Source organism: Penicillium chermesinum, assembly GCF_028974085.1.
Source record: "Penicillium chermesinum strain IBT 19713 chromosome Unknown utg000009l:1.0-952002.0:1.0-954369.0, whole genome shotgun sequence".
Taxonomy (NCBI): Eukaryota; Fungi; Ascomycota; class Eurotiomycetes; order Eurotiales; family Aspergillaceae; genus Penicillium; species Penicillium chermesinum.
This window is the reverse complement of record NW_026695319.1, coordinates 79,171-105,518: the sequence shown is the minus strand read 5'-3', so window position 1 is coordinate 105,518 and position 26,348 is coordinate 79,171. Positions and strand designations below refer to the sequence as shown.

Here is a 26,348-nt window from a genome sequence, read left to right as displayed (position 1 = left end):
TAAACGCCCCCCTCCTCCCCCCCTTCCAAAGAAAAAGAAAAAGAAAAAAGGGTATCGTGTAACAAGAGAGCATTGCTTCATCAACGTGTTCGGCTTTTACGGCTTTTACGAAAGTCCAAACACTGCTGGTCGGCGTTCAATTTTGCGATCTCTGCGACGCATCGCCAGTCCTGGGCTCCAGATTCCTGCAAATAAGTCTTCACATTCGTCTTCGTCCTGGCTATCAAACTCGGCCTCTGCCGACTCGTGATGGATGTTGACAGCCGATGTGCCACTGGCTAAATGGTGTGCTTCGGATGGAGACTCCCAGCAAGACGTCGCTGTGATCTTTTGGGTTTCCAATATGAATTTGCCCACTTTGTAACGTTGTGATTCTTCCTGGGCAGCCACATATTTCCACCCCAGTATGCTGCCACAGATGACACAACTGACATCACTGACGGTATGAGCTCCTGTCACCAGCTGACGTGGTACTGGATGATGTAAAATTGTGTTGGGGAGGGTCGCAGTTGGCGATGAGGATGCGCTGACCGATACTGCCGTCGCAATTGGCTCTGCGGATACAAGGTAGGCGCGCCCATGACGCCCAGTAAAACCTTTGCTGATTATTTGCGATGTCAAACAAAGATGAGCCGCGCACCCAGTGCATTGAAGATATGAGACATGACCATCAAGATACTTCGTCGAATGGGCTGAGGTAGCCCCAGTGGACGGGGCCTTGCCTTGATCCCTGGAGAAAGGAGCGAGTAGAAATTGTGGGAAAGAATAAGCTCTGGTCTTTCCTTTTGCCATGCTCTTCAGCTTTGGAAAGAGAAGGTATGAAACAACTCCCACCTCTTTCGTATGAGAAGAGGCAGGTTCCACTTGGGCAGGCAAGTGTTGAGGTCATAGCTTGGCCGTGCTTATCTGATCGCGTGTGGGGTCGAGCTTATCCTGCCCAGGGGGGGGGACCCACCGTGTGGAGTGATATCCGACTTCTAAATTACGGTGTTCTTCGTATGTCTTTACTGTCCCATGGTAGTATGCAGGAATCACATTAGAGGTTGAATTTACTAGTAATAAGAACTCAGAAAAGGGTCGCCGTCAGCCATAGAGCTGAGACCTGCCTCGTCACTGCTAGGATGGGCGGTGATGGCCCGATGTCCACAGGACAAAAGTCGCACCAACTAGTAGGGAATGACAAAGACTTTCCCGCACGTGAAACAGCACCAGATTCGAGGGCCGTCGGTCCATGAACTAGACTTCGGCCACCAGGAAGAGCCACTTCGTACTCAGGGTTGGGCCCGAGCTAGTACCCATTGCCCAAGGCTCTAATGTGGTCAGGTTGAACCCACACCAGCCCAGGTTATGAACCAGCTCTACTTCGCTCCTCTGCTGCGAGCGCCTCACACATGCAACAATCTGGGAGCAGTTGAAAGCATCGATTCCCGCCAGCTCAAAGAGAGCAATCAACCTATGTGATATACATTAGCCATTATTTCCAGAGATGGGCATCCAAGTCTTAAGGTACGAACCCTGACTTTAATCCATGGCTTAGCGCTTCGTCTTCCAGGAATACAAAGAGCGTCCTTTCCCCTTCCAACTCCGCAACAAATCCACGGTAGATAGCATCCCCCGTGTAATCCCATACTTCAATCCATCTCTGGATTCGATCATGCTTGGACCCGAGTTGATTTGGTTCAATATCTTGAAACACACCCATTCCCAGTGACTCCTGTCGCGCTCCAATCCTCTCACCAAGGAAAATCGCGGACAGTCTGTCACAGAAGAGCCTCTCACACTCTTCCGGAATAGTATGCGTTGCCTCCCCTTTATGCTCGGGCTGAGTAATCCCTGGCCAGTTTCGTTCGGCACTGGCAGCCGGGATGTCGAGGGGAGGGCTTAGTATAGTCGATTTAATCCCTGAGGGGACCTCAGGCATACCACTGGGCTCCTAATGCGACATGTGAGGAAAGGGTGCGGAATTAGCGGCAAGGAGGCCAAGCTTACCGGTGCCCGGGGTAGTGCAATAGTGGAATCCCTGGACCTTGGCAGTGGAGGACTCAACGGAGTAGCAGCTGGCCAAGGCAGTAGACTCTTGATCGAGCAACTGAGTCATTCTGGCGAGATTACTACTGTGGCTATTGATGTATTTCGCCATGGTAGTTGTTGTCTTTATCTTGATAATCAAATGATGGTTGGCAGATCGGGAGGAGGAACATAAGGTTGACGGAGATGTCTTGGTGGTGGAATGGATACTGTCAAGATGAATCGGTGAGATGATGGTTTTCTGTCGTATGGCTAAATCACGTGTTCTGGGGAGTCAGCAGGTGGGGCTACTGGGGCAGTCTTGTACTCGAGAATTCCATTTCACTAACTACTTAGTTAGTTACAGTATCTACTCTGTCATCTAAGAGTCTCCCTGAGTGTGTACACAACTACCTTTGAGGAAGGATACTAACGTATTAGTATTCACCACTATTTTAAAAAAGGCTGTTACGAGGAGCAGGGCAAGCATAGTAAGAATGATCCTCTGCATTGAAAATTCTCTATTGACTAGTAAATCGCCATATAGAAAGATGTGGGGGGAAATGAAACCCCGGGATGATGACTGGCTAGAAATACATATGGCAAGACCTGAAAATGCAACTATCCCACACAATGTCTCGATAGACACTGTTGCAGAACTCATGCAAGAGCACAAAAGGGGGAGAGGAAGAACGAAGCAAACCACGAAAGGGCCAAAGATAGAGAAGGAATAAGGAAGTAAAAAGGTGAAAGACAAAAAAAAAAGAAAGGAGAAAGGAGAAAGGAGAAAGGAACATCCATAGCAGTCATCGTAAGAGGAATGGAAACACACTGCGCCGCCAGCTGAATTCAGCGGGTACCAGTTCGATACCATTCCACATAGAGCCAAGTGTTCATCTTCATCATAACTCTCGATAGTCACTCGGTCTGACCCTTCGATGTCTAGCCTGATGACGCTGCGGATTCACGGGTTGACGAAAGTACGGCGAGTCCTCTTCTCGCGAATATGGCCCACTGAATGCTGTGCGCTGCTGGTTCGAGAAATGACCGACACTTGGACCTTGAAATCCCGGGTTTTGCATAGAGACTGCCATTTGTGCCATTGGGAACATGTTCATTGAAGGGTCGCCGTTGAACATGCTAGGGAACCCATTAGACTGGTCACCGAACATACCAGGTTGCATGGGATTGAATGGCATGTTCATCGGGTTCCAACCTGGGCCCATCGGGTTGGGGAATCCTCCGGGCATAGCCATAGGGTTCATGAACCCCATTGTATCGTTTCCAAACCCAGTATCAGGAAAAGGGGGAGGCATCCCATTAAAACCCCCAAACGGCGGCTGGGTGTTCATCGGCATTTGCGCATTGCCACTAAGAGTATCCTTGGGTTTGTAATGGGGTTGACTAGATGGATCTGAACTGCCATCGGTCTTTTGTTTCTTTGCTGCTGCGTCCGTATCAGGGCTTGATTCAGAGGCGTCCCGCTCACTCTCAGCGGGCCTCTTCTTAAATTGTGAGGGTCTGTCGTCGGTCTCCAAAGACTGAGGCGGGGATTGCTCCTTGGATTTCGAGCTCTTCGGATGATCTTGCTCGGAAGCCTCCCGGGCGGCGGATTCTTCTGGATTGGATCCTTGCTTTTCTTTCTCTTTCTTGGCCTCTGCTTTTTCGGCCTCGTAGGCTTTGATTTTGGAAACTGCGTCATCATCTGGGGTGAGATTATCCAGCAAAACTCCTTCAGTAGAGCACCCCGGACAGACAAAATCACTTTCAATCAAGGCATTGGAGATACAATCATTGCAATAAGTCCTTTGACAACATGGAGTCTTCGTTGGCTCTAAGAACATTCTCTTATCAATGGGGCATTCCAGCCCTCGAGCCTGCAACACCTTGCTCTCCTCCGCCGCCGCAGCTTCAGCTGCCGCTGCCGCAGATGCCTTAGCCTTTTCTTGATACAATTCCCAAGATGCTTTGTCTGGTTTTGCAATGACAAAATCACCATCAGCATTGACCATGACCCCCGTGTTTCTCGAATCGTCGCTGGATCCATCGGGTGCCAGCGATTCCGGCTTCTCAACCTTAGTTTGGAGGGATCTTGGAATCCCAGTGGATCGTTTCACACGATACTTGCCGTCGAACTTCGGGTCGTTGTTTGTGGGGCATGCCTGAATCCAATGGCCTGCAAACTGTCAGCCTTTCTGCTTTTGAAAGGGGAACATCATAGATTAAATAATATGTACCTTTTTCTCTGCACCGATAGCACAGGTACCCAGGAGGCGGAGGGTGATCAGGGACATTGATCGGTTTTCCACGACCACGACCAAATTGTATCGGGGTGGCGCTGTAACCAGTAAGTTAGTGTCTTCTCTGGGTAGGACATCGCAAACGTAACTGAGTCGACTTACTTGGCCATCTCCTGCTGCTGTTCTTGCCATTGACTAGCCTGTAGATTGAAGAGAGCATTTATCTTTTCTTCTTCTGTCTGCGCATTATTGAGTTCTAAGACATTGCTGTTGACGGACTGGGCTCCAGGTGCAGCACGATTGAGGGGAGGTTCGGTGCGAGAGGCATTGCGCGCATTCACTGGCATCTTGCCCGACACGTATCGAGCAGCGCCACCTTTTCCTGGACGTGCTGCAGGCAGGCGACGAGCTACCACTGACGTGGAGCGGGGTATGATAGTCGTATCATCGTCATATTCTAGGTTGGTTAGAGAGAATGGTCAAAGGGACAAGATTGCACAACCTACCTTCTCCTGTATCCTCGTTGTAGATGGACAACTCAAAGTCGGACCCGTCGCCCAATCTACTCTGGCTGATGATTTCACGCTTCAGCTCGAAGACAGATATACCAGTGCCATCAAAAGTGACCCGCGAGGGCTCCTTTTGAGACTTGAATTTGAAATGAACGGAGGATGACATTGTATTGAGCTGTGTCTGGGGGGGGGTGTAGTGTGTTGAGGCAAAGGAAAAGGAGCTGCTCAGCAAATCATTCGAATCATAAAACCTTGCGGGCACTACCACGAGGACGGATGTACAAGGTGCGAAGGGGCAGGATGCGTGAGGTGGGAAAATGGAAGGGTAGCAGTGAAGTATCAAAGGTCTCTAGGGCAGAGTATCCAGAACCAATAACGTCAGAGCCTATTGATCAGGATGTTGGAAGATGATAAAATTGCAAAGAAATCTCTCTTGTGTGAGGTGAACAATCACACTGCATACAAATGAAGAGCAAGAACTGATGAATACACTGGTCGAAAGAAAACTCGTCGCCCGGGAAAAGAAACAGGAAAACCAGTCCCTGTCTTTCGCAGAGCCACCTTCCGTCACCTAAAATTGAACTCGCCGAAAACTCACGGTTGGGCCTATGTGAGAGTCGCTGTTCGAGGGGTTGGTACTTGGGTCAGAGTAGAAGAAAGTAGTAGAATCTGGGGTTCGCAGAGAAATAAGGCAGTAAGGAGGTCAAAAATTGGGGTTCGGGGTAGAGGTGGTCCAAGGGAAGGTAAGATGGTGTTCTCCCGCCAAGGAGAGGGGATGTAAAGAGGAAGTGAGCGAGCGGAGTGGCGATCCATGAAAAGTCAGAGCACACCGCCTCACACACCGCTCTGTTAGTCATCGCGATCTTTCGATAGGGTTTCCGAAGTCGGAGTGGCACCGATTGGAATTTCAGCTTCGTATAACTAACAATTGGAGAACACTTATGCTGACACGATGGAGAAAGTGTTCCAGTTTTATAAAGAGCAATGGCACAAAGTAACGGTACCCGCGTTTTTAATGATTCTAAGTGTATAAAGTCATGAATGCAACCTACCACACCCTTTTGCACACCTTCAAATACATCACTGGCCTTTTCTAAGGAAGTTTTGTTGAGGTCTTCAAATCTGGGCCTCGAATTGCCGTACAAGGAAGCCTTCCGCTTGGAGATGGTCTTTGACCTGGCTAACAGTGTATTCGCCTCGGTGGAACTGTTTCAAAGCGTGAGCATGTGTCATATCATCTCGGAGGGAGCTTTAAGGTCTCTCTTACCATGCCTGCGCCTAGAGCTGCATCAGTCGGGGTCTTTTTGAACACCTCGGCGAAATGACCAGGGTTGCCTGCTCCACTCGAAGCTATGACGGGGATTTTGATAGCCGCTTTGACATCATTGATGAGTTCCAAGTCAAACCCACTGTTACTGCCGTCCTTATCAATGCAATTCAGTAAAATCTCTCCAGCCCCCATTGCTTCTACAGCCTGCACCAACTGCCGCACATCAACATCTCGGGTTTCTCTGCCTCCCTTGACCGTACACTGGTACCAGCAGAACTCCTGACCCGCCGCATTGGGAAAGGCGGTTTTGATAGTATGATGAGTGGTGTCCTCTGGACGATCCACATAAACCCGTTTGGGGTCCACGCTTACCACCACGGCCTGATTACCGTATGCTTGGGAGATCGTTTCAATGGCGGTCCGTCCACCTAGGGCTTTTCCGGCTTGGTAGTAATCCTCTGCAGCAAAGACGGCATCTGAGCCAATGCTGACCTTGTCTGCTCCTGACTTGAAGTACATAGTCGCGACTTCCAGCGCGGTGACCTCTGTGCCATCAGTGTCCGTGGTGTCCTTGATTCCGCCGCCGATGGTCAATGGCACAAAAACAGTCTCTGATGCCCTTCGTAGAATCTCCAGCATAGGAGTATCTGCCAATGGACAGTTTCGAAAAGAGGTGATATTCAAAAAAGTGACCTCGTCCGCGCCTTGCTCATAATATTTCTTCGCCATATCCACTGGCTTCCCAAGGTTGCGGACTTGACCACCCGCATTCACGCCCGCCTTTTCACGGACGTCATATTGGTCACCTTTGGTAACAACAAGATCGCCTGTGTCATTTGTGCGCACATCGAGACAGGCAATAACACGACGTGTCAGACCATCCTTCTTGCCAACGATCGAATCCGGGGAAAGTGACTGGAATTGGTCACCAGACAAGAAAGCTCGAATGGCTCTTAGACCAGCAACACCGCTCTTTTCTGGATGAAATTGTGTTCCAAATATATTTCCGCGGCTGATTGCACCGATAAACTCCTCATCACCATAAGTAGCTGTGGCAACAGACCAGCCTTCCGCCTCAAGGATACCGGGCGTGTAGGGGGCTGCGTACGAGTGGACGTAATAGTATTTGCTGGTCGGTCTTAGTCCGTAGAAGCTCCGTTCATTGGCTGCAGAATTGATCGCCGAGTTCCATCCTATGTGAGGTACGCTCTTAGACACATCCTTGAACTTCTGAATATGAATTGGGATTAAGCCCAGCCCAGGAAAATTTGGGTCCTCCTCTGACCCTTGGAAGAGGGCCTGTAGGCCGACACAGATTCCCATGAAAGGTTTCCCGGCATCGACGTGTTCCCGAATGGGGCCCAAAAAGCCGCCCTTGTCGAGCTGCGAAAGACAATGACCGAAGTGACCGACACCCGGAAGGATCAGTTTCTGAATGAGGTATGTTCCTGTCAGTCCAATCTTCTTTCAAAGTGCGAAAAGACCACAGACCTCTGCTTTTTTGACATCCTCGGGAGATTTGATCCATTCCACCTCATACCCGACTTGATTGATCGCATTGACCAAAGAGCGAATGTTGCCCGCGACATAGTCTAGAAGGTGCACGGTCGGCATGACCAAAATTTGATTGTAGCCTATGAGACTGGCTGCGCTGTCCTGCAACTGGAGAGGGTCCAATGGTACGGAATCATTTATATTTCTACCCCTCCAAAATTTGGCCGGGATGAGTCACGCCCCGCGGGTTTTCTGCCAGCCAAATCGACTCCCCGCACGCATCGAGGCATGCTCTACAAGGATCTAATGGGCCATCCCTTTCCTCGGGGCCAGGACGTCTTAGGAGTCTTGGATTTGATCTATGGAAATTTCTAAGTGGCTAATGGGCCCGCGTCCTGCAAATAAATGAGCCCATTGGAGGGCTGATTGTCGCAGTTAGCGTTCATTATCAAATAACCATATAAATTCAGCGCAAGGGGGAGAAGGGAGGCTGCATCCTACCGGGCTGAATTGTCGTAGACGAACACCGGCCGCTTCGAGGATGGCGGCGCTCTACAAAGGTATTAGCCAAAGGTTTCGTCAACATACTCGGTCATATCATACATCGCTGTCCATATTGTACCCTTGCGAGTAAACCACCTCTGATATCCCAACTTGGGTTATCTTGACAGTGCAGGTCAGACAAGGGCACGTATCACAGTAAAGGATTGCCCCCTCTCGAATACGTTCTCGACCGGCTTCTAGAAGCGCATTTTCTTCGGCATGTAAGCAAAGACAGGTTGAGAGGCCTACTCCGCCGCCGTCTCCTCTGTTACAGCGCGGACCTAGGAGAGGATTAGTGATAACCAGCCAACGTTAGGTCTGAAATTGCCTTACATCCACCTTCATTGCAATTTGGAAGATGCCGAGGGGTCCCATTGTAACCAGTGCTAATAACTCGTCGCTCTCGGACTAGAACGCATCCCACGCGTCGTTTCATGCAATTGCTTCGCTGCGCGGCAAGAGACGCAAGTTGCATAAAGTATTGGTCCCAATTTGGCCTAAGTCGCTGCTCATCCGCAAGGTTAAGCTTTTTAAGAGACGTATGAAGCTCATCGAGAGAGGAGGATGAGTTGAAGAGGCGTACTTGGGCACGATCTGTTAGGTATACTCGCCCGATATTTTTCTGGTAGAGATGACGATCGTTCCATAATACAAATTTCTCAAGATCTGGAGGATCCAATTGTCGTCTCCAGCATCTGTAGAGCCACGATGATGGGTTAGGTGGGTTAGATACCGCGAATGAATGCGACATGGAGGGACGAACCGGTCGGTGAATCGTTTCCAGCGTAGGCTCACTGGAGCATCAACACTAACAAGCAGGAAAAAGGGCCGTAACACAAACCGATCAAGGGTCGCAGTATCTGCAATATCGGTCGTCACCCAGCGTTCTTGCCATCGTTTCGTTACAAAATCCAGCAGGGCATCTGCGGTCTCGAAGGCTAGATGTGGTGGGGAATCCTCGTTTTTTCTGATATCAGACGCTTGAAGCCGTAGATTGTCACCCGGCTCGTCCCCAAAGTAGGTAGGAGGCTTTGGGTTCAGTTCCAAGCGCTGGAAACCTTGGCTATGGATCAAATATTCCGCGATTGCATGTTTGCCAGCGCAGATGCCTTGAAATCAGGATTAGTATCGATGGGATGGGCAAAGCCTCAGAGAATCTTCTGCTGACCTCCACATAAGCCAATGAGCATTTCAAAGTGATCGACAGAAAAATTGGGGGTCAAGCTATATGGTCGAAGAAAGGCTCTCGGTCCCGTGGACGAAGCACGCGTATTGGGCACGGGAAGCAAACTATACAAACGGCACACGTCCAACGCATCTGATCTGCGGTCGCGCGCGTGGGCTCGGGATTACATCACCCCGCACCCCACTCCCCCCTCATTTATTTGGGTCTCCTCTCCTCGATATACTTGCGAGGCTCTGTCGCCAGCATGCAGTACACGCCCTTTGCCTCAGATATCGAGTTGCCGTTCTATACGGCACTCGCGTCACACAAAATCAACCATGACAAGCTGAATGACTCCCCCCCGCTCGGTTCTTGGTCTCTATGAGATCCGCGCTACAGATCCCGCAAATGTCTCGTGTCGTATGCAAATACACGGCAATGCACTCACCAGTAACGAGTAAGGCCACTTCGCAGACTGGAAACGTTTCCCGTCCTTACTCACGCATTCATTAGGACACCCTCGGGTTTTTATCGCGCTGAAGGCATGATCAAGAATGTCAATACCATCGAAGATTATCGCAGCCTGGACAAGACGCAGATGATTGTCCAAGCAGGCAAGACAGTATGAGAGCCCCTAGACTGAATCAGCTTTTTATTCTTCTTTTTTGAGTCATTTCAACAGCCATGCTAACACCCTGGAAAGATATGGGATGCCATCAAGGACGGTACCATTTACTCTTGTCCTTCTCTTTTGTCGTCTTTCATTATCGTGTCATTTGCGGATCTCAAGAAATATAAGTTTTACTACTGGTTCGGGTTCCCAGCCCTTCACTCCGATCAGCCGTGGACTCTCGTGGATTCAGACAGCTCTCAAGCCCAGCCCCTCTCGGTAAACGACACTGCGCCGCTTGTAGATGCTGTGCAGGAGTGGAAATCTATCACCGATGACCGACAGCATGGGTTCTTTCTAGCTCGCAAGCAAAAGAGGGCGTCAAGACCGGAAGCTGGAAGCGTCTGGCAGGTAGCGGCTCTCTCTGAGTATGAAAATGGATTCTTCACTGGCGCGGCTCTCAAGGATCGTTACATATGTTTTGCGGATCCCTCGAACTACGACCACGCTTCCGGTTGGATGTTGCGAAATCTTTTGGTGTTAGTCAAACAACGGTGGAGACTGGATAACATTCAAATTCTTCGATACCGCGATACACCGTCCAAGCGAGATCAAAGCCGCAGCACCGTGATTCAAATGACAACTACTTCAAATACTAACTCGGGTCCATTGTCACCACCGCAAAGCCCAGGAAAGATGCCTAAAATCACGGGCTGGGAGCGTAATCCGGCGGGGAAACTAGCAGGGAGGATTGTTAACTTGACTGATTACATGGATCCAAAAAGGTAAAGCAGGTCAGTTTGCCTATAACAAAGCCTCAGACTAACTTGTCGGGTACAGACTCGCAGATCAGTCAGTCGACCTCAATCTCAAACTCATGAAATGGCGGATCAGCCCAACATTGAATCTTGAGAGAATAAAAGGAACCAAATGCCTTTTACTTGGAGCCGGTACCCTCGGAAGTTACGTGGCTAGAAATCTGCTGGTAAGGAAACCGATACATTCGACTGAATGGCGGCACAATCAAATGGCTGACGGTGATCTAGGGCTGGGGAGTCAGAAAGATCACGTTTGTGGACAAGGGCAATGTTTCATTCTCTAATCCCGTTCGACAACCATTATTTACATTTCAAGACTGTCTGAACGGCGGAGCGGCTAAGGCTACAAGAGCGTCCGAAGCGTTGACTGAGATTTACCCAGGGGTCGACACCGCGGGGCATCAACTATCTGTTCCCATGGCGGGTCATCCCATTGTAGATGAGGATGTGACTCGAGCGGAGTTTGAAGCTCTGCGAGCCCTCATCGAAGAACATGACGCGATATTTCTTCTCATGGACACTCGAGAATCTCGATGGCTACCCACCGTTATAGGCAAGTCCGCAGGCAAGATTGTGATGAACGCCGCGCTGGGATTTGATTCATATGTCGTAATGCGTCATGGTATTGTAGAAGACGGCAAACCGGCAGATCTTGGGTGCTACTTTTGTAACGACGTGGTAGCCCCAGCAAATGTCAGCCTATACCCCTAAAACTCCCCAAAAGACACGCACGGAACTGATATCATCACAGTCCATCAAAGACCAGACTCTTGACCAACAGTGTACTGTCACTCGTCCAGGCGTTGCGGCAATCGCTTCTGCGCTTCTTGTGGAATTGCTTGTTTCGGTTCTACAGCATCCAAGAGGCGCCGCAGCACCGGCCCCGTTGAATCGAGAGGATGACCGTGGAGACCACCCTCTCGGGCTAGTGCCGCACCAAATTCGAGGCTTTCTTGCTACCTTTGAAAACATCACGGTGACTGGCAAGAGCTACACCTGCTGCAGCGCTTGTTCAGAAACCGTGACAAATGAGTATAAGAAAGAGGGCTGGGGCTTCGTGCGACGAGCATTGAATGAACCAGGATATGTCGAAGAGCTGAGTGGACTCAAGGAGGTGGGTCTCTCTTCAAACGGTCAATGATATGTCCAGTGACAGCTGACGGATATTTCCAGGTCCACAAGAAAGCCGAAGCGGCTTTAGCCAATGTCGATTGGGAAGAACCTTCCGATGACGAGCACGAAGGAATGGAAATTCTGTAGTACTTGGACAGACCCAAAAGACTTATTCTCTGCGATCTAAGCCGACAAAGAACGCCTCTTTGGATTCCTGGCTCGCGAATTCAGCTGTTATCCTCGAATGACGTTACAACAAGAGGCTTACGCTTCGAGATGATTCCGGTTTAAGTCGGTGAACCTTCTGAAACCTGTCTTTCAGCTCCTTCTCCAACTCCTTATCCTCGGCACCCTGGTAGAATTTACACACAAAATGCCCTCCCACCTTGAGGACAACCGTGGCGAAAGATAAAGCGGCGTGACAAAGATCCTTTGATTATCAGCAATGTAGAATAATGGTTCGGACATTGACAGCATACCATGCTTCCGACGTGGTCTCTAAAGTTATTACCGCTAGTGTTCATCATCCTGTTATAAGGATTACTTAGACTTCGCTTCCAAAAGCCGGATGTCTGGTACCAGGGAGCTGACATATCACTGAGAACCACATCCACCGTTCTGTCAAGATATCTATCGGTGCTTCCAGTACCGGTACTGGCAGTATCAGTGATCCTTGATTGCACTGCTTGCTCGGGCTCTAGCAGGCTGAGGTCGACATCGCTGAAAACATCGGACTGGCGGGGCCGCCCCCTATTCGGGCTGCGCAAGAACTCTTTGATGTAGGCCTGTATTTCGGGGGCGAGAAAATTACCCTGGATGGTCGAGACTCCCCTCGGTGGCTGGGCAGGGATAATATCAACCCCAAGCACCCGTCCATTAGGCTGGGTGCGACCGACGGCAACCTAAATTCGAGTAAGAGACACAATTCTCAAATTCTACTGCCCGTAAAAGTACTCACTTGTGACCATGACCCCGGAGCATACCCCTGATGCAAGTTGAGCCGTGAGAAAATTGCTCTAAGTTTTTCAGGGGAGGTGTAGCATAAGCAGTCAACGTACCAAGTCAACAACAGTCTGGCCACGTTTGAAAATTCGATATTTTTCATCAATCTATAATCCGTTAATCCGTCTGCTGACCCGCAAGGTAGGAGACTCCTCTATTACTTGTAATAGCTTGAACGCAGCACGGCTTTTCAAGCCTTGAACCGCTGCCTCACGGGTAAATTGATCTTTATGTTGACGCGCTTGCCATCGCCTAGATGATGAGAAGCGGACTTGTCTAAGTAGTCCAAAGGGATAAGTTCTCTGAACTGGTCGAAGGAAAGAAAGAACCAGCATGATTGGCTACTTGAGAAGCTGTTTTTGACTCGAACAAAGCACGATATGAGAGGCTCTGATATTCTGCCGGCAAACTCCGGGGCTCGCCGCCTTTATACGAGGAGGCGTTTACTTTCATATACAGGATATCAAATAGAAGAGAATGAATGATTTTCTTTTCACCGCTTACGGTCACGCTTCAGAGGCGAAAATGTTCCAAGCCCTAGAGTTCGCGGCAATCTTTCAGCTCCTGAAGGTGCTCCAGGCGGCTGCGACGTAGTGAATGCCGACGGTCGGCTTCCTCCTAACCCGACCTTACGCCCTGGCTTTTTACCCTCAAAGGCTCCTTCCTCCACATCCTCATCAAATAAGGCCCGGTCTCCACGCTGGGCACCTAGCTTGCGTTTTCTAGGTTGCCTCGCCTGCCCTGGATCGACAAGCGTGTCTCGAGGGTCGCCTGCATCTCTCCTTGGTATAGTAGTAGATGCTTTCCTTGATATACTGAGAGGCTGGTCTTCGTGGATTTTAGAAAATGATTTTGAAACGGCTGCGAAGGGTCGTTTCCCGGGAATCGGCTCGGGGGAACCATCACCAGCCACAGCCATGCCCATGCCGTTCAAGGTGCGAATCTTGTCAGGCAATCCGCTTGGCTTTGGAATCTTATCCCTCGGCTCGTCTTCCTCTGCCTCTGAGCTAGTGGATGAGTCCCTTGGAGCTCCAGTTCTGTTCAAAAATGGAGTTATAGAAAATACGGACTTATCACCTGGCAGAGCCGATTGCCTATTTGCTTTATCTTGTACTCGAACCGCCCCTGGGGTTGCAATAGTAACCCCTTCCTGGTAATTGGCACTAGAGCCAGCACGCTGAAGAGGAACCATCCGTGTCCGAGGCTCCGGTTCTTCATCGGCGCCGACTCGCGCAAAGCTGCGTCTCTGTTGCAGATCGTGCTGGGTTTCCTGGAGCTTGTCTTTCGTCGATCGCAATTGCTTCTTTAATGTTTCAATTTTGCTCTCAAGCGCGGAACGTTTGTTCTCCCATGCTGTGAATTGCTGACGCTCATCGATTTCGCGTTGTTGCTTTGCTCGCGATTCTCTGACAATTTCCCCTTGAAGTTCTTCAATCCTAGCCATCAGAGCATTCATGCCAGCTGCCTGTTGTACTCCCTTTGCACGTGTCCGCTCATGAGCATGCCTTTCGTTCTCAAGTTCGACCTCTAACGCGTTTAGCTGCCGCTCTATCTCCGATCTCCCAACCGAAGCTGCCTGCTGAGAGGCGCTCTGAGATTTTAGACGCTCTAGCTCGGATGTAAGATTTGCCACGTCACGAGAAAGACGGACGTTCTCCGACATCAACTTTTTGTGGCTTGTTGACGATTCGTTCAAGGTAGATAATTCAGCCTATGCCATGTTCAGATGACAGTACAATCACCGTGGAGCTCGGCTTCAAATTCGAGCCTTACCTTGAGATTTCCAATCTCGCTGGAAGAAATCGCAGCGCCCCGTTCCAGGCGACTGATTTCTTGACAAGCGTGATCGAGTTGAAGCAACATCTCGGCTTCAGTACGCGCAGACCCCTGCAGACGTGCGTTGGCTTCATCCAGCTGCAAACGCAGGTTTTCACTTTCGAATTGAAGGAGCAAGTACTCCATTCGCCTTGCACGATCCCGCTCGGCGTCTAGTAACCGCGTAGAATCCGCAATTGTCTTCTCATATTCTTTTTCCAGGAGAATTGTTTTGATTGACATTTGGCACTGTCTGGAGTCAGATAAAAAAGCATGCGATTAATGATAAACTAGAGGAATACCCACGTCCAAAAAGCGAAGGCTCCGTTAATCCCGCCATCATGTTGATTCGGTGGAGGTGTGCTCAAGAGGGTTGAACGCGGCGCGCGGGGACAAGCCGAACTGGAGCGGGTCCGCGTTTAAGCAAAACAAATCAACGAGTGGAGCGGCCCCGGGGGCGGAGATCACTCTTACATAATTCGGGCCACCTTTCAACATTCTGCCAACCGCTCTCCTCCCCATAGTCAATTGCGTCTTATTGCAGCTCATTCAAGTCCTCAATGCCAAAATGAAGCCCTGGGCTCCTTTTGTTCTAGCCCTTTCTGTTGTTTCTGGTGTGTTTGCTGCCAGTTCGTCTGCTGAGAAGCTCCAGAAATATCAGTCGCTTTCTCGATCTGGCCCGGTTGACCTAGATAGTGCGGCATTTGAAGAGCTCACATCGGCACCGCGCGATTATTTTACTGCAGTTATCCTCACAGCAAAGGATGCTCGGTATGGCTGTCTCATGTGTCGTGAATTTGACTCGGAGTGGAATTTCATCTCCCGCAGCTGGAATAAAGGAAGCAAGCCTGATGACTTAAAAATGGTCTTTGGCACCGTTGATTTTGATCAGGGCAAGGCGGTTTTCCAGAAGGTACGCGAAATCAGCTTGAACCTCAATTGCCTGAGCTTGAGTCACTTACAAGATCAATAGTACATGCTTCAAACAGCTCCCGTTGTTCTCTTATTCCCCCCCCACTTTTGGACCATTTGCTAAAGTGGAAACCGACCCAGCGAGGTTCGATTTTACAGGGTATGTCGGATTATGTGCATTGCAGGACCTTTATCTGCCATTGGTACCGGGGTGGTGGCTAATCTCTGATCTGTGTCTAGACCTCTTTCTGCCGACCAACTCTATGCGTGGATTTCTCGTCACCTTCCTGATGGCCCTATCCCTCCTCTGGTGCGACCTATCAACTACATGCGTATTATTTCCGCCATCACGATTTTGATGGGAGTCGTCACGTTGTTCACCGTCCTCTCGCCCTATGTACTGCCAATCATTCAGAACCGGAATCTTTGGGCGGCTATTAGCTTGATCGCTGTTCTCTTATTCACAAGTGGCCAGATGTTCAATCATATCAGGAAGGTTCCCTATGTCGCTGGAGATGGACGTGGAGGGATCAGTTATTTCGCCGGTGGGTTCCAGAACCAGTTTGGTATGGAGACCCAAATTGTGGCCGCCATATGTAAGTCACCCCCTGGTTCAGTACAATTGACTGCTCCTGACCGTCATTACCGTGAAACTAGATGCTGTCTTATCTTTCGCTACTATTGCACTCGCGGTCAAGGTCCCTCGAATGGAAGACGTCAAAGGACAACAAGTAGCGGTCTTGATTTGGGGTGGATTGCTTTTCGGAACATACAGTTTGCTGCTCAGCGTGTTCAAGACTAAGAATGCTGGCTATCCATTCTACCTCCCTCCATTCTGAGCCTTCCGGTACGGTGGGCTATGGGATCAGCTTGTGCGGAAGAGGAAGACTAGTAGCATATTCCCAACCATACAACAATATCTGCGAGGGACATAGACTTGTTGTTGACCCCTCACATTCAGACGATGAGTGTTCAGGATCCTGCTGGCTCCTGCGTGCCCTGTCGCTGGCGACATGTATTCACTACTGTACATCAATCAAACCACCTCTTGGTCATCATTCCCACAGCTTATACTGTTGACTCAACCAATGTTCGATCTTCAAGGGGTTGCCGTGTTCTACATTGTTCCCCACCACCTTTCGCTCAGACCTTGTCAGGATCCCTGGCCTCCTTCTGTAGGTCGATACAAAGACCTTGGATGGCAAATGGCCTTACCTGCAAATAGGCTAACTCCCGTAGATCTGGGCAGCAATCTCGGAAGATTGTCTGCCAAATGCCCGTGCCCCCATAATCTTCGTGTACGTAAGCGGCTGGGCCCCGGAACACTAAGCGGTCCGTCGATGGATAGACACGTTGGCCCTTGGGGTGCTTCGTATCGACAATTATAGTTCCGTCCACGTGAGGCCATTGCTTGCTATTGCCGCATTGATAAGTACAGTCTGGGCCACCACGCAACTTCTTTCAATCATCTTTTCGCGATGTCGCATGCCAACCCTTCCTCTGTCGGTGAAGTGCTCGCATCATCTGCCTCTGGAACGAAGTTTTTGATATTGATTCAATTGGCTTCGCGTGTGTTCACATTTGCCTCAAATCAGCTGATTTTGCGGGCTTTATCACCGGTGGTGCTAGGTGCTGCTGCTCAGTTGGAGCTTTACCAAGTCTCGATCCTATATTTCTCGAGGGAAAGTATCCGGCTGGCTATACAGCGACAGCCGTTATTATCAGGGTCTGTACCAGGCGACTCCAGCGTCCATGATGGCCCAAAGAAAAACCAAGATCCCGCCACTACACCTGCCATTGCATCTCAGTCTGTGGTCAACATATCGTACCTGAGCATTTTGCTTGGCTTCCCATCTGTATTGGTGTTTACCCTTCTCTATCAACACTTTGCCGCCGAGCAGACCCAAGCAGTCCCTTTCTTTGGCATCAGTGTCGGTATAACAGGACTAGCAGTGCTTTTGGAATTGAGTATAGAACCCTGTTTTGCTATTGTCCAGCAGCAACTTTGGTATGATAAGCGTGCTACGGCGGAGGTGCCTGCGGCGTTACTCAAAAGCATTACAACATGTATGTCCTTTATGTATCTGTCTCGACGGGGATATAATGCTGGGACCCTGCCTTTTGCACTCGGTTTTCTCAGCTACTCAGCCACTTTGATCGGGGGCTACTGGTGGTCTCTTCTACGACGTGGTAACGAGCGATCGTTTTCATTTCTCCTGACGAAACTATCACCTCGGTAAGTTGTACGTTCCTGGAGTGGGAAAGCGGGAAAGCGATTAATGCGTTCAGTAGTGGAAATCCAGATTATCTCTTCGGGCTGTTTTCTCGACAGCTGATGACCGTGGCAGCGAGTGTGTTTTTCCAGTCTCTGGTAAAGCACCTACTAACTCAGGGAGACTCGATGATGCTTGCTGCTCTATCCACCCTGGAAGACCAAGGGATATATTCTTTGGCCGCCAATTATGGCGGGCTCTTGGCTCGTATTGTCTTTCAGCCTCTTGAAGAAAGTAGCCGCAATTTGTTTTCCATGTTGCTGAATCCTGATGACAGCGGACAACGCAAAAGGAATCAAATTCGCCTCGCCAAGGTGCATCTAGTCGACGTTCTTCAGGCTTATGAACTCCTGTCAATTCTGCTTTTCCCCATCGGACCAGTCATGGTACCACATGTACTGCATATCATTGGCGGTCAACGATGGGCTTCGTCCAAAATCGGGGCCTTCTATCGCTCTACTGTTATTACATCCCGTTTCTTGCATTCAACGGAATAACTGAAGCATTTGTGTCGTCGTCAGCCGACTCAAGAGAAATAAGGAGCCAAACAGCTTGGATGGGCGCATTTTCTGCCTGCTATGCCCTAGCAGCCTATTTATTCCTAGAGGTTGGAGCTATGGGTGCGTACGGGCTGGTGTTGGCGAACATTGTGAACATGGTGGTTCGAACTCTATGGAGTTACTTATTCATTAAATCATACCTTGAAAAACAAGGAGATGGTCTCAGTCTTAGAGAAGTGGCAGTTCGGCCTGTCACGTTTGCGTTGGTAGCCATTGCAACAGCGACACAGGCCACTATGGACTTTCCAGACCTCTTTTCGAAGATGATCCCAAGCACAGCAATAAGTGTTGCCTACACCCTTTTGATGTGAGTCAACTTGTGATTCCCTTTGCCTGGTTTTGCTGCAACCATGATTCACCCCCTTCTCCTCTCCCAATACGAGGCCATGACAGCTAATAGTACATATCAGTTTATTTGTCGAAAGGCGCTACGTCTTAAAGCAGTGGGATAGGTTTCACTATTTGATACCCTCTCGCGGCGCAAAATCAAAATCAGAATAATATTATCAGCCCTAATCATCAAACACAATCTTGGTTGCTTTTTTTTCAGTGTCGACATCTTTGAAGAATGCACCGTATGCATCGTGTTGCTTCTTCTTGACCGTAGTGCCGAACTTCAACAAGGACTCTGGGACATCTTGCTTGGCAGCCTTGAGAACATTGACCAGTCTGCCCAACATTATTAGACACGGGTTGAAGAAAAGGAATAGCATTGGAAGTTGGCAGTTGGGGTTACTTACCCGCCTGCTAGGCCCTTATCTTGCTCAGTAAATAAGGTAATGGCATGCCCCTCCGCTCCAGCACGGCCTGTTCGTCCAATGCGATGGACATAGTCCTCAACAGTGAGAGGAAATGTAACATTGATGACCAACTTGACGGCAGGAATGTCTAATCCCCGTGCAGCCACGTCGGTGGCCACAAGGACGGTAGCATTGCCCGTTTTAAAGGCTTCAAGGTTTCGAAATCGATCAGATTGGTTCAAATCACCGTGGATCCCCGCGACCTTGAACCCCTTGGTTTTGATGAGTCTCTCAATTCGCATGGCCTCTTTCTTGTACAGGCAGAAGACCAGAACCTTCTCAGGGTTTTTATGTCCTCTCTGGGAACGATTGAGGAGCTGGATGAGTCGACCCTCCTTGTCCCTGGGATCCACAACCTCGACTTCTTGCTTGATTCTCGTGTTTGCTCGAGGATCGCCGAGGGGTCCCCACCAATGGTCACAGTCACCGGTGTTTTCATAAAGCCTTGTGCCAGATCGCGGACAGACCGAGGCCAGGTAGCAGTGAACATAACGGTCTGTCGTCTAGAAACGGGCATAGGCTGAATTATATCCTTGATATCTTGTTCAAACCCCTTATCAAGCATGCGATCAGCCTCGTCCAGAACCAAATACTTGACCTTCCCAAGGTTGACAGAACCGTCATTCTGAAGGTCCTTCAAACGGCCTGGGGTGGCAACCACAATGGCTGCTGTTTTCAGGGCCTCGCGTTGTGCATCCTTCCCCACACCGCCATAGATACATGTTACGCCCGCCTTAGCGACCTCCGCAAATTTTTGGAGCTGGTCATAGATCTGCATTGCAAGCTCTCGGGTTGGTGATATGATTACGGCTGCTGGGTGGTATGGCTTCCTGCTTCGCTTCGAGTCCATTAAACCCTTCAAGCAAGGCAAACCAAAACCCAAAGTTTTGCCGCTACCAGTCTCTGCGATACCAATAACATCACGGCCTGCGAAAAGAAGGGGCCAGGTAGCAGCCTGGATGGGCGTTGGGCTCGAAAAAGCTTTCAGCGGACTATACAAGTCACCGTCGCAAGCTGGTAAGTAGTCAAACGAGATGAGTGGGCGAAGGGCCGTGCCATCGGCAGTAGGATCGGTAAACTTGATGATTTTTTCCTCAAGAAACAGATCGATTTGAGATTGCGGGAGGTTGCTGAGGGCAGGAGCTTCGAAGTACCTGCTTTTTCCTGCCGAAGAAATTTCATTGTCGTCTTCATCTTGCTTGGCTTTGCGCTTGTTTAATTTGTCTGACTTGGATTTTTTGGACGGCCGAGGCTCGGTAGCTTCGGTGATTTGACTGCGTTTCCCCATGTTTGGATATGAGAAATTTCTAGTTCATGTCCAGAACAGCAATTGCAGCGGTTGTATTGAATATTGGATGCTGCAATGGTGTACAGCCGGTCCAATGCAAATTGGCTACCTCTTCAAGTCTGCCGCAAAAAAAAAAAAGACAGGACAAAAAACCAATTTGCCGCCCGTCGCCGCCCTTGCCACCGTGGAGAAACTCTCCACGCCTTGGGGTCAATCAATAGCTGAAAATAGGTGCCCTCAATCAAAACTATCTCTCCTACAAAACATTTCCGAATTACCATGTATCCCCTACAGTCGGCAGTTGTGAATTTTTCGCAGATAGAGTGGTATGGATATCGTTTTTCTTTGAAGTTACTGCTGTATCATAGTTTAAGAGCTCGTCTGAAGATCATAATCATAGCATACAAGCAAGAAAAAAAAAGAGAGCGGGGGTGCAAATATCGCAATGATAAGCCTTAGGGGGAAATAGGTACGATAGATGTCGTAGGAGCGGTGCATCTAATTTATGTGGTAAGAGCTAATGATTCCAGCCAGGCGAGAAGCCTCCTCCGAGTAGTTGATGGTTTTCGCGGATGATACCTGGTAGCGTACACTAGATAACACTGTCAGTGAACTTTCAGGAGTATATAAGGCTATCATGGCTACTTACCGTTGTTGGTCACCGAAGTTATCGATTCGGGCCCTGCACCGGAAGCTCCAGGTGCGGCAATTAGCTTCTTGAAAAACCTCGCCAAAGGCCGTTGGATCATCTTCTCGAAGCTGCATGAGGTCGTCGGCGGTCATCCCCATGACCAGACGTCCAGTGTCATCGAAGCAGCTGAGCCAAAGTTGGCCAGTGTGATCGCTCACACTAATAGGCATGATGTACCGGTATTCCGGCTTAGAGTGTGTCTTGTCGCACATTTCGCAGCGCCACTGTCCAGGGTCAAGCTCAGTCACTTTCTTGTTGCAACCTTCAGAGAGGCATGCAGGGTAACACCAAGTAGAATCCTGACGGATGTAAACGACTGTTGCCTTCAACGAGAAGTAGTCGGGTTGGTCTGACATGCCCAGCTGCTCCTCTCGAACTTGGGCAACGGTCTTGAACTGATCTGGTCTTGTAGTCGAGTTTGTGGCACCAGAAAGTGATGCATGCGAGGTGAATATCTCAGTGCGGCCTTGCGCGTCATACCAACCCTTGAGACGGTGAGCTTCGCTGATATCAGGGTCAACACTCATGGAACCAGAGCTCAGTAGGCTCAGGCTACGACCACCGTAGTCTGAAACCTTCACTCCTTTGAAGGCAATGACAGATTCCGGGGCAACATTGAAATTAACAGCACTGGCGCCCCAAATGGTCAAACGAACAGAGAATCCAGTATTGTCAACAAGAGTAAGTTCCCGCTTGTCATACGGCTTCCCAGTTCCTTTCGAAACAATTTGAGAGGTTTCAGCCACTTCCTTCAGTATTCCGATCACATCGGTAGTGGTTTCCTTCTCGACAGACTGGAGATCTTCAATCGTGGTGAAGTTGAATCGTATCTGGGGCACGTCATTTTGGTCTTCAGCCTACAAGACGGATTCTAGTCAGTACTGAGGTAGCCTAAGAAGTGGTAGTACTATACACTCTCACCTTCTCGACTAATGTATCGCGTTCAAAGGTAAGTTCGTAGTCGTTGTTGAGATTCGAGAATTGTTTTTTAGCAATCTGAACCCGACAGGGGCTTGAAATGTAGTAAACCCCGCCTTCCTGGAAGACGTCATATAGCATGTCACATTGCTCCTGGAAGCCGGTTGCGCGAATTTCGCCACTGTCGTCTAATAGGTTCACACTGAAGAGTTTTCCTTCACCGTTCTTGTTGTGCCAAGTCTTGATGCTTGACTTGCTGGTACAGCGAGCTTTGATTGTCCATTTGTTAGAGTAGGGAGAGATTGCCTCGATGGGATAGATGGTGGTGTGGGCAGATGTAGACGGGGCCCGTGCTGCTGAAGAAGTTCGAGGTGCCTGTTGCGGAACAGCTTGAACCTTGGATCCATAGAAACCATTACTGGAGATGGTGGTTGGTTGCGCTCGGTCTTGCTCTTCCGGCTTGACCTCCAGAGGCTTCGGCTCACCGATCTTCTCAGCTTCGCCCAAATCTTCCAAAACTTCCAGGTCCAAGACAATCAAAATCCTAGGGGTCGTTTAGCAGAGATAAAACATACAAGGCAAGATACCTTGCTTGAGTTGACTGACTTTTTCCCTTTGACAGAGTTTGCCTGGAAGCTTTTTAACCGAACAAAACACCCCTTTCGAAGGGATCCGCTGGTCACCACATGATTAATCTCTTGGGATACACGTTAGTACAATACCATCGATATGTCGGGATTTGGCTAACGTACGGGTCGCAAGCATGGTCTGGACATAGTTGGCAACATCGCTGAACACAGCTCGATACCGTTCCTCGTGATTCGGCTGTGGTGGTAGGGGTTTGACCTGGACACATTGAACGATCGGCTCCCGAGCCTCTTCTTTACTATCATCGAATATGGCGCTGGTTTCTGTGTAAGCTTTGTACCATTCTATACGATTGGGACAGACTCACCTGAGAGCCCCAACAGTGATCATAGAAGCTGCATCTGAGGCCATCTTTCTTCTACCCTCGGTGAATGGGAGCCAGAGGATTGAATGCGAAGAGGTTCAAGGACGGTGGTAACAATGAGAATCAGTCGCGACGCGTCCGGGACCAAAAGAACGCGTAGAGTGGCCCCGCTCAGGTGACCCATATCATGGCCTTAGGCCATCGGATTTTATCAGCACTCCAGGCTTCAGACTCCCCACATCTATTATATAATCAATCTGCCCCACGTCGAGAGCTTCTTCTGCCTTGCTTTAGTTTTCTTTTTATCTTTCTTCCGTAACAGATATTTTCCCCTGGGGCTTACTCGCGCACTCACCACAAATCTCAGGATATCTATCACGTCATTCCCCATCCCCTGTTACCTTGTCCAAGGCCCATCTCAACCTTGAAGGATGGCCTGTGTCCATTCAGGCGCTTCAGGTTGGTGAGAGGAATGCTTGTATCCATGGAGTGACAAGCTGACCTTGCCAGATCTTCGTCCACCGGGTCCCTTTGAAACAGTTTATCGAGAGGACTGTACTCAATGTTTTGACAGCATTGTAACTCCACCCTTTCCCTTGTTGAAAGTCCTAGCTCCCTAACTGAAATCTCATCTTTTCAAGGATGATGCCGAGGGCTTAAACGTTTGTCTCCATTGCTTCAATGGCGGCTGTGCTGGAGACAGAAACCACTCTTTACTTCATTTCCAACGTTTTGGGCATCCTTTAGCCTTGAATATCCGCCGGACTCCAAAACAAATTCAGGTAAGGCCATCCTGACAGTTGGGTATTACGAGGCGCCGGGTTCTCATTTGCCATGATAGAGAGATGAGCCACCCCCCAAAATTTCGAAACTTGCGATTGCGGCCGAAACTGAAGAGGACCGATATGATATTGCGACGTCTGTAACATGCTACCAATGCGCATTGCATAATATCGATAAAACGACTGGCCAATTACCAGTAGTGATTGATGGGGTCATGACTGCAATGTCATTTACAAAGCAAGAGGAAGTAAAAGCCTGGGAGCAAGAGTTTATCCCTTGCGAACATACCTTGGGCCTTGTTCAGCCAAATGGTGCCGATTCTCACACCCATGGTATGTATTGGTCTTTTTTACGATTTGAATCACAAATTAACACCTTATCACAGATTCCAGCCAGTGCTCAATGTGCGAGCTGAAAGAGAATCTGTGGCTTTGTCTCGAATGCGGAAATACAGGGTGTGGACGAAGCCAGTTTGGTGGTTCCAAAGGGAATTCCCATGCACTAGCTCATGCTGAATCAACATCTCATGGTGTAGCAGTCAAATTAGGCTCAATCACCGCAGAAGGTACCGCAGATGTCTACTGCTATACCTGTAATGAAGAGAGGACAGATCCTGAGCTAGCAAAGCATCTCGCACATTGGGACATCTTCCTTGCCGGTCGTGAAAAGACTGAAAAGAGCTTAATGGAAATGCAGGTAGAGCACAATCTTTCCTGGGAATTCTCTATGACCACTGATGATGGTCGAGAGCTGACACCAGTATTCGGCCCTGGCTTAACCGGTCTTATAAACCTCGGCAACAGCTGTTATCTATCCAGCATCATGCAATGCATTTTCTCGATTACTGGATTCCAGGACCGCTATTATCATCCTACCGAGGAGCCGCCATTGTGTGAAGCTCCAGCGAAGGACCTTGAAACTCAAATGAGGAAGCTAGCTGATGGTCTGCTCTCTGGTCGGTATTCTCAAGGTCGTATACGTTCAGGAGTCACTGCGGACTCTTCAGATCCTCCTCGCCAAAATGGACTGGCACCGGCTATGTTCAAGTATCTCATTGGTAAAGGTCATGAAGAATTCGCAACGATGAGACAGCAAGACGCTTTCGAGTTCCTTTTGCATCTTTTTAAATGCGTCAGTCTTTCGAAGCATTCGGATGGTCAGGGTAATCCTGTTAAACAATTCCGGTTTCTGGTGGAACAGCGACTTCAGTGCCTTTCCTGCAAAAGAGCTCGTTACAAGATAGACGAACAAGATAACATCTCTATCGTGGTTCCTGCGCGTCGCGCCACTCCGGGGTCCGACAAATACGATCTAGTGACATTGTCAGAGTGTCTAGACATTTTCACGGCAGACGAAGTAGTCGAGCTCAATTGCCCGGCCTGTCATAGTGGGGTTGGCTTCTCAAAGCGGTCGTCCTTCAAGACACTACCCAGGAGCTAGTTGTGAATGCCCGTCGCTTCGAATTGGTTAACTGGGTTCCTACAAAGTTGGACATTCCAGTAGCCGTAGACGATGGCGCTATTGACTTTGAACCTTATCTGTCAAAAGCGCACGATCCTGATGAGGAGCTCCTACCGGATGTTGATGACAGAGTGACATTTGTACCGAACGGGGCGGTATTGGATCAACTTCTCAGCATGGGGTTTCCAATGGCTAGGTGTGAGAAGGCTTTACATGCAACAGGAAATTCTGACCCTGAGTCAGCGATGGAATGGCTTTTTTCACATATGGAGGATCCCGATATTGATGAACCGCTGGTTCTAGACAAATCCTCCAGCAAGCCGAACAGCGTTGAGCAAGATCCTGCAAAAATTGCGCAGTTGGGGGAAATGGGCATTGATGATATGAAAGCTCAACGAGCACTGACTGCCACTGGGGGGGATGTCAATAGAGCTCTTGATTGGGTTTTCAGTCATCCAGATGATCAACCGGTGAATGAAGACCAGCCTAGTCACGATGAACCATCTCGTGAGGATCCGCCTGGCTTCGACAGTACGCCTGCTTGTTACCAGCTCCGGTCTATTGTGTGCCACAAGGGAACATCAGTACATGCAGGGTAAGTAACAACTCTTGAAATTCAGTGACATATATCAAACTTCTCGGTCTCAGGGGCTAATATCAAGTGAAGTCACTATGTAGCTGTTATTCGCAAATTATTACCAGGTCAAAGTGAACCGGTCTGGGTCATGTTCAATGACGAGAAAGTGGCGAAACTCGAGGATGTTGAGCAGATGAAAAAGACTGCCTATGTGTACTTTTTTACTCGACTTTAGTCTTACTTTATTAACCAGTCACAAATTTTGAGCTTCAATCAAATCAATAGAAGGCATAAGGCCTACTACATGGTATTTAGGTACTTAGTTCCTGGTATAAGCAATTCCAACCCAGACCTGGGCTAGGTTAGGTTCTAGGTCATAATCTTCGACCTGAGTATTACGGACCCACTTCGGTTAAAGAAGGGGACCGAACATAGTGGCCAGTCAGGTGTTACGCCACGACATGAAAAGCACGCTAAGCCGCACAGGGCTAGGCCAAGACATCAAGGCAACGACGGATCATCAAGCGATAAGCACTGCACATCA

General features: G+C 49.3%; 11 protein-coding genes across 11 annotated transcripts; 4 read left to right on the top strand and 7 right to left on the bottom strand.

The window, feature by feature from the left end:
* Positions 1–105: 105 nt before the first annotated feature.
* On the bottom strand, positions 106–792 carry N7468_010479 (yippee/mis18 family protein; the record flags this gene model as incomplete). The annotated part of the gene is made up of 1 exon (XM_058479774.1): positions 106–792. The coding sequence occupies one exon, from the start codon at positions 790–792 to the stop codon at positions 106–108; it is 687 nt and encodes a 228-aa protein (XP_058325297.1).
* A 444-nt stretch (positions 793–1,236) lies between these two features.
* N7468_010478 (ornithine decarboxylase antizyme) lies at positions 1,237–2,140 on the bottom strand (the record flags this gene model as incomplete). Its single annotated transcript, XM_058479773.1, has 3 exons — positions 1,237–1,453; positions 1,521–1,902; positions 1,990–2,140. 3 exons carry the CDS (start codon positions 2,138–2,140, stop codon positions 1,237–1,239), a joined length of 750 nt encoding a protein of 249 aa, XP_058325296.1.
* Positions 2,141–2,909: 769 nt separating this feature from the next.
* On the bottom strand, positions 2,910–4,925 carry N7468_010477 (cleavage polyadenylation factor subunit MPE1; the record flags this gene model as incomplete). Its single annotated transcript, XM_058479772.1, has 4 exons — positions 2,910–4,183; positions 4,245–4,345; positions 4,410–4,704; positions 4,754–4,925. 4 exons carry the CDS (start codon positions 4,923–4,925, stop codon positions 2,910–2,912), a joined length of 1,842 nt encoding a protein of 613 aa, XP_058325295.1.
* Positions 4,926–5,875: 950 nt separating this feature from the next.
* N7468_010476 (histidine biosynthesis bifunctional protein hisB) lies at positions 5,876–9,256 on the bottom strand (the record flags this gene model as incomplete). Its single annotated transcript, XM_058479771.1, has 8 exons — positions 5,876–5,965; positions 6,027–7,460; positions 7,521–7,691; positions 8,025–8,075; positions 8,127–8,347; positions 8,400–8,761; positions 8,830–9,175; positions 9,235–9,256. 8 exons carry the CDS (start codon positions 9,254–9,256, stop codon positions 5,876–5,878), a joined length of 2,697 nt encoding a protein of 898 aa, XP_058325294.1.
* Positions 9,257–9,496: 240 nt separating this feature from the next.
* N7468_010475 (putative autophagy ubiquitin-activating enzyme ApgG) lies at positions 9,497–11,919 on the top strand (the record flags this gene model as incomplete). The annotated part of the gene is given in 8 exon segments (XM_058479770.1): positions 9,497–9,599; positions 9,631–9,688; positions 9,706–9,853; positions 9,935–10,594; positions 10,695–10,826; positions 10,888–11,352; positions 11,411–11,773; positions 11,833–11,919. 8 exon segments carry the CDS (start codon positions 9,497–9,499, stop codon positions 11,917–11,919), a joined length of 2,016 nt encoding a protein of 671 aa, XP_058325293.1.
* Positions 11,920–11,941: 22 nt separating this feature from the next.
* On the bottom strand, positions 11,942–14,832 carry N7468_010474 (uncharacterized protein; the record flags this gene model as incomplete). Its single annotated transcript, XM_058479769.1, has 9 exons — positions 11,942–11,986; positions 12,041–12,202; positions 12,252–12,300; positions 12,352–12,674; positions 12,731–12,757; positions 12,831–12,881; positions 12,989–13,050; positions 13,279–14,485; positions 14,548–14,832. The coding sequence occupies 9 exons, from the start codon at positions 14,830–14,832 to the stop codon at positions 11,942–11,944; spliced, it is 2,211 nt and encodes a 736-aa protein (XP_058325292.1).
* Positions 14,833–15,157: 325 nt separating this feature from the next.
* Positions 15,158–16,340, top strand: N7468_010473 (OST3/OST6 family protein; the record flags this gene model as incomplete). Its single annotated transcript, XM_058479768.1, has 4 exons — positions 15,158–15,502; positions 15,579–15,661; positions 15,742–16,097; positions 16,159–16,340. 4 exons carry the CDS (start codon positions 15,158–15,160, stop codon positions 16,338–16,340), a joined length of 966 nt encoding a protein of 321 aa, XP_058325291.1.
* A 639-nt stretch (positions 16,341–16,979) lies between these two features.
* N7468_010472 (uncharacterized protein) lies at positions 16,980–18,645 on the top strand (the record flags this gene model as incomplete). Its single annotated transcript, XM_058479767.1, has 3 exons — positions 16,980–17,737; positions 17,794–18,248; positions 18,362–18,645. 3 exons carry the CDS (start codon positions 16,980–16,982, stop codon positions 18,643–18,645), a joined length of 1,497 nt encoding a protein of 498 aa, XP_058325290.1.
* Positions 18,646–18,846: 201 nt separating this feature from the next.
* Positions 18,847–20,422, bottom strand: dbp3 (RNA-dependent ATPase DBP3; the record flags this gene model as incomplete). The annotated part of the gene is made up of 3 exons (XM_058479766.1): positions 18,847–19,003; positions 19,075–19,502; positions 19,556–20,422. The coding sequence occupies 3 exons, from the start codon at positions 20,420–20,422 to the stop codon at positions 18,847–18,849; spliced, it is 1,452 nt and encodes a 483-aa protein (XP_058325289.1).
* Positions 20,423–20,920: 498 nt separating this feature from the next.
* On the bottom strand, positions 20,921–23,030 carry N7468_010470 (replication factor A subunit protein RFA1; the record flags this gene model as incomplete). Its single annotated transcript, XM_058479765.1, has 6 exons — positions 20,921–21,014; positions 21,072–21,970; positions 22,035–22,575; positions 22,638–22,728; positions 22,784–22,935; positions 22,987–23,030. 6 exons carry the CDS (start codon positions 23,028–23,030, stop codon positions 20,921–20,923), a joined length of 1,821 nt encoding a protein of 606 aa, XP_058325288.1.
* A 1,138-nt stretch (positions 23,031–24,168) lies between these two features.
* N7468_010469 (ubiquitin-specific protease UBP14) lies at positions 24,169–26,039 on the top strand (the record flags this gene model as incomplete). Its single annotated transcript, XM_058479764.1, has 3 exons — positions 24,169–25,080; positions 25,203–25,822; positions 25,895–26,039. 3 exons carry the CDS (start codon positions 24,169–24,171, stop codon positions 26,037–26,039), a joined length of 1,677 nt encoding a protein of 558 aa, XP_058325287.1.
* Positions 26,040–26,348: the final 309 nt, after the last annotated feature.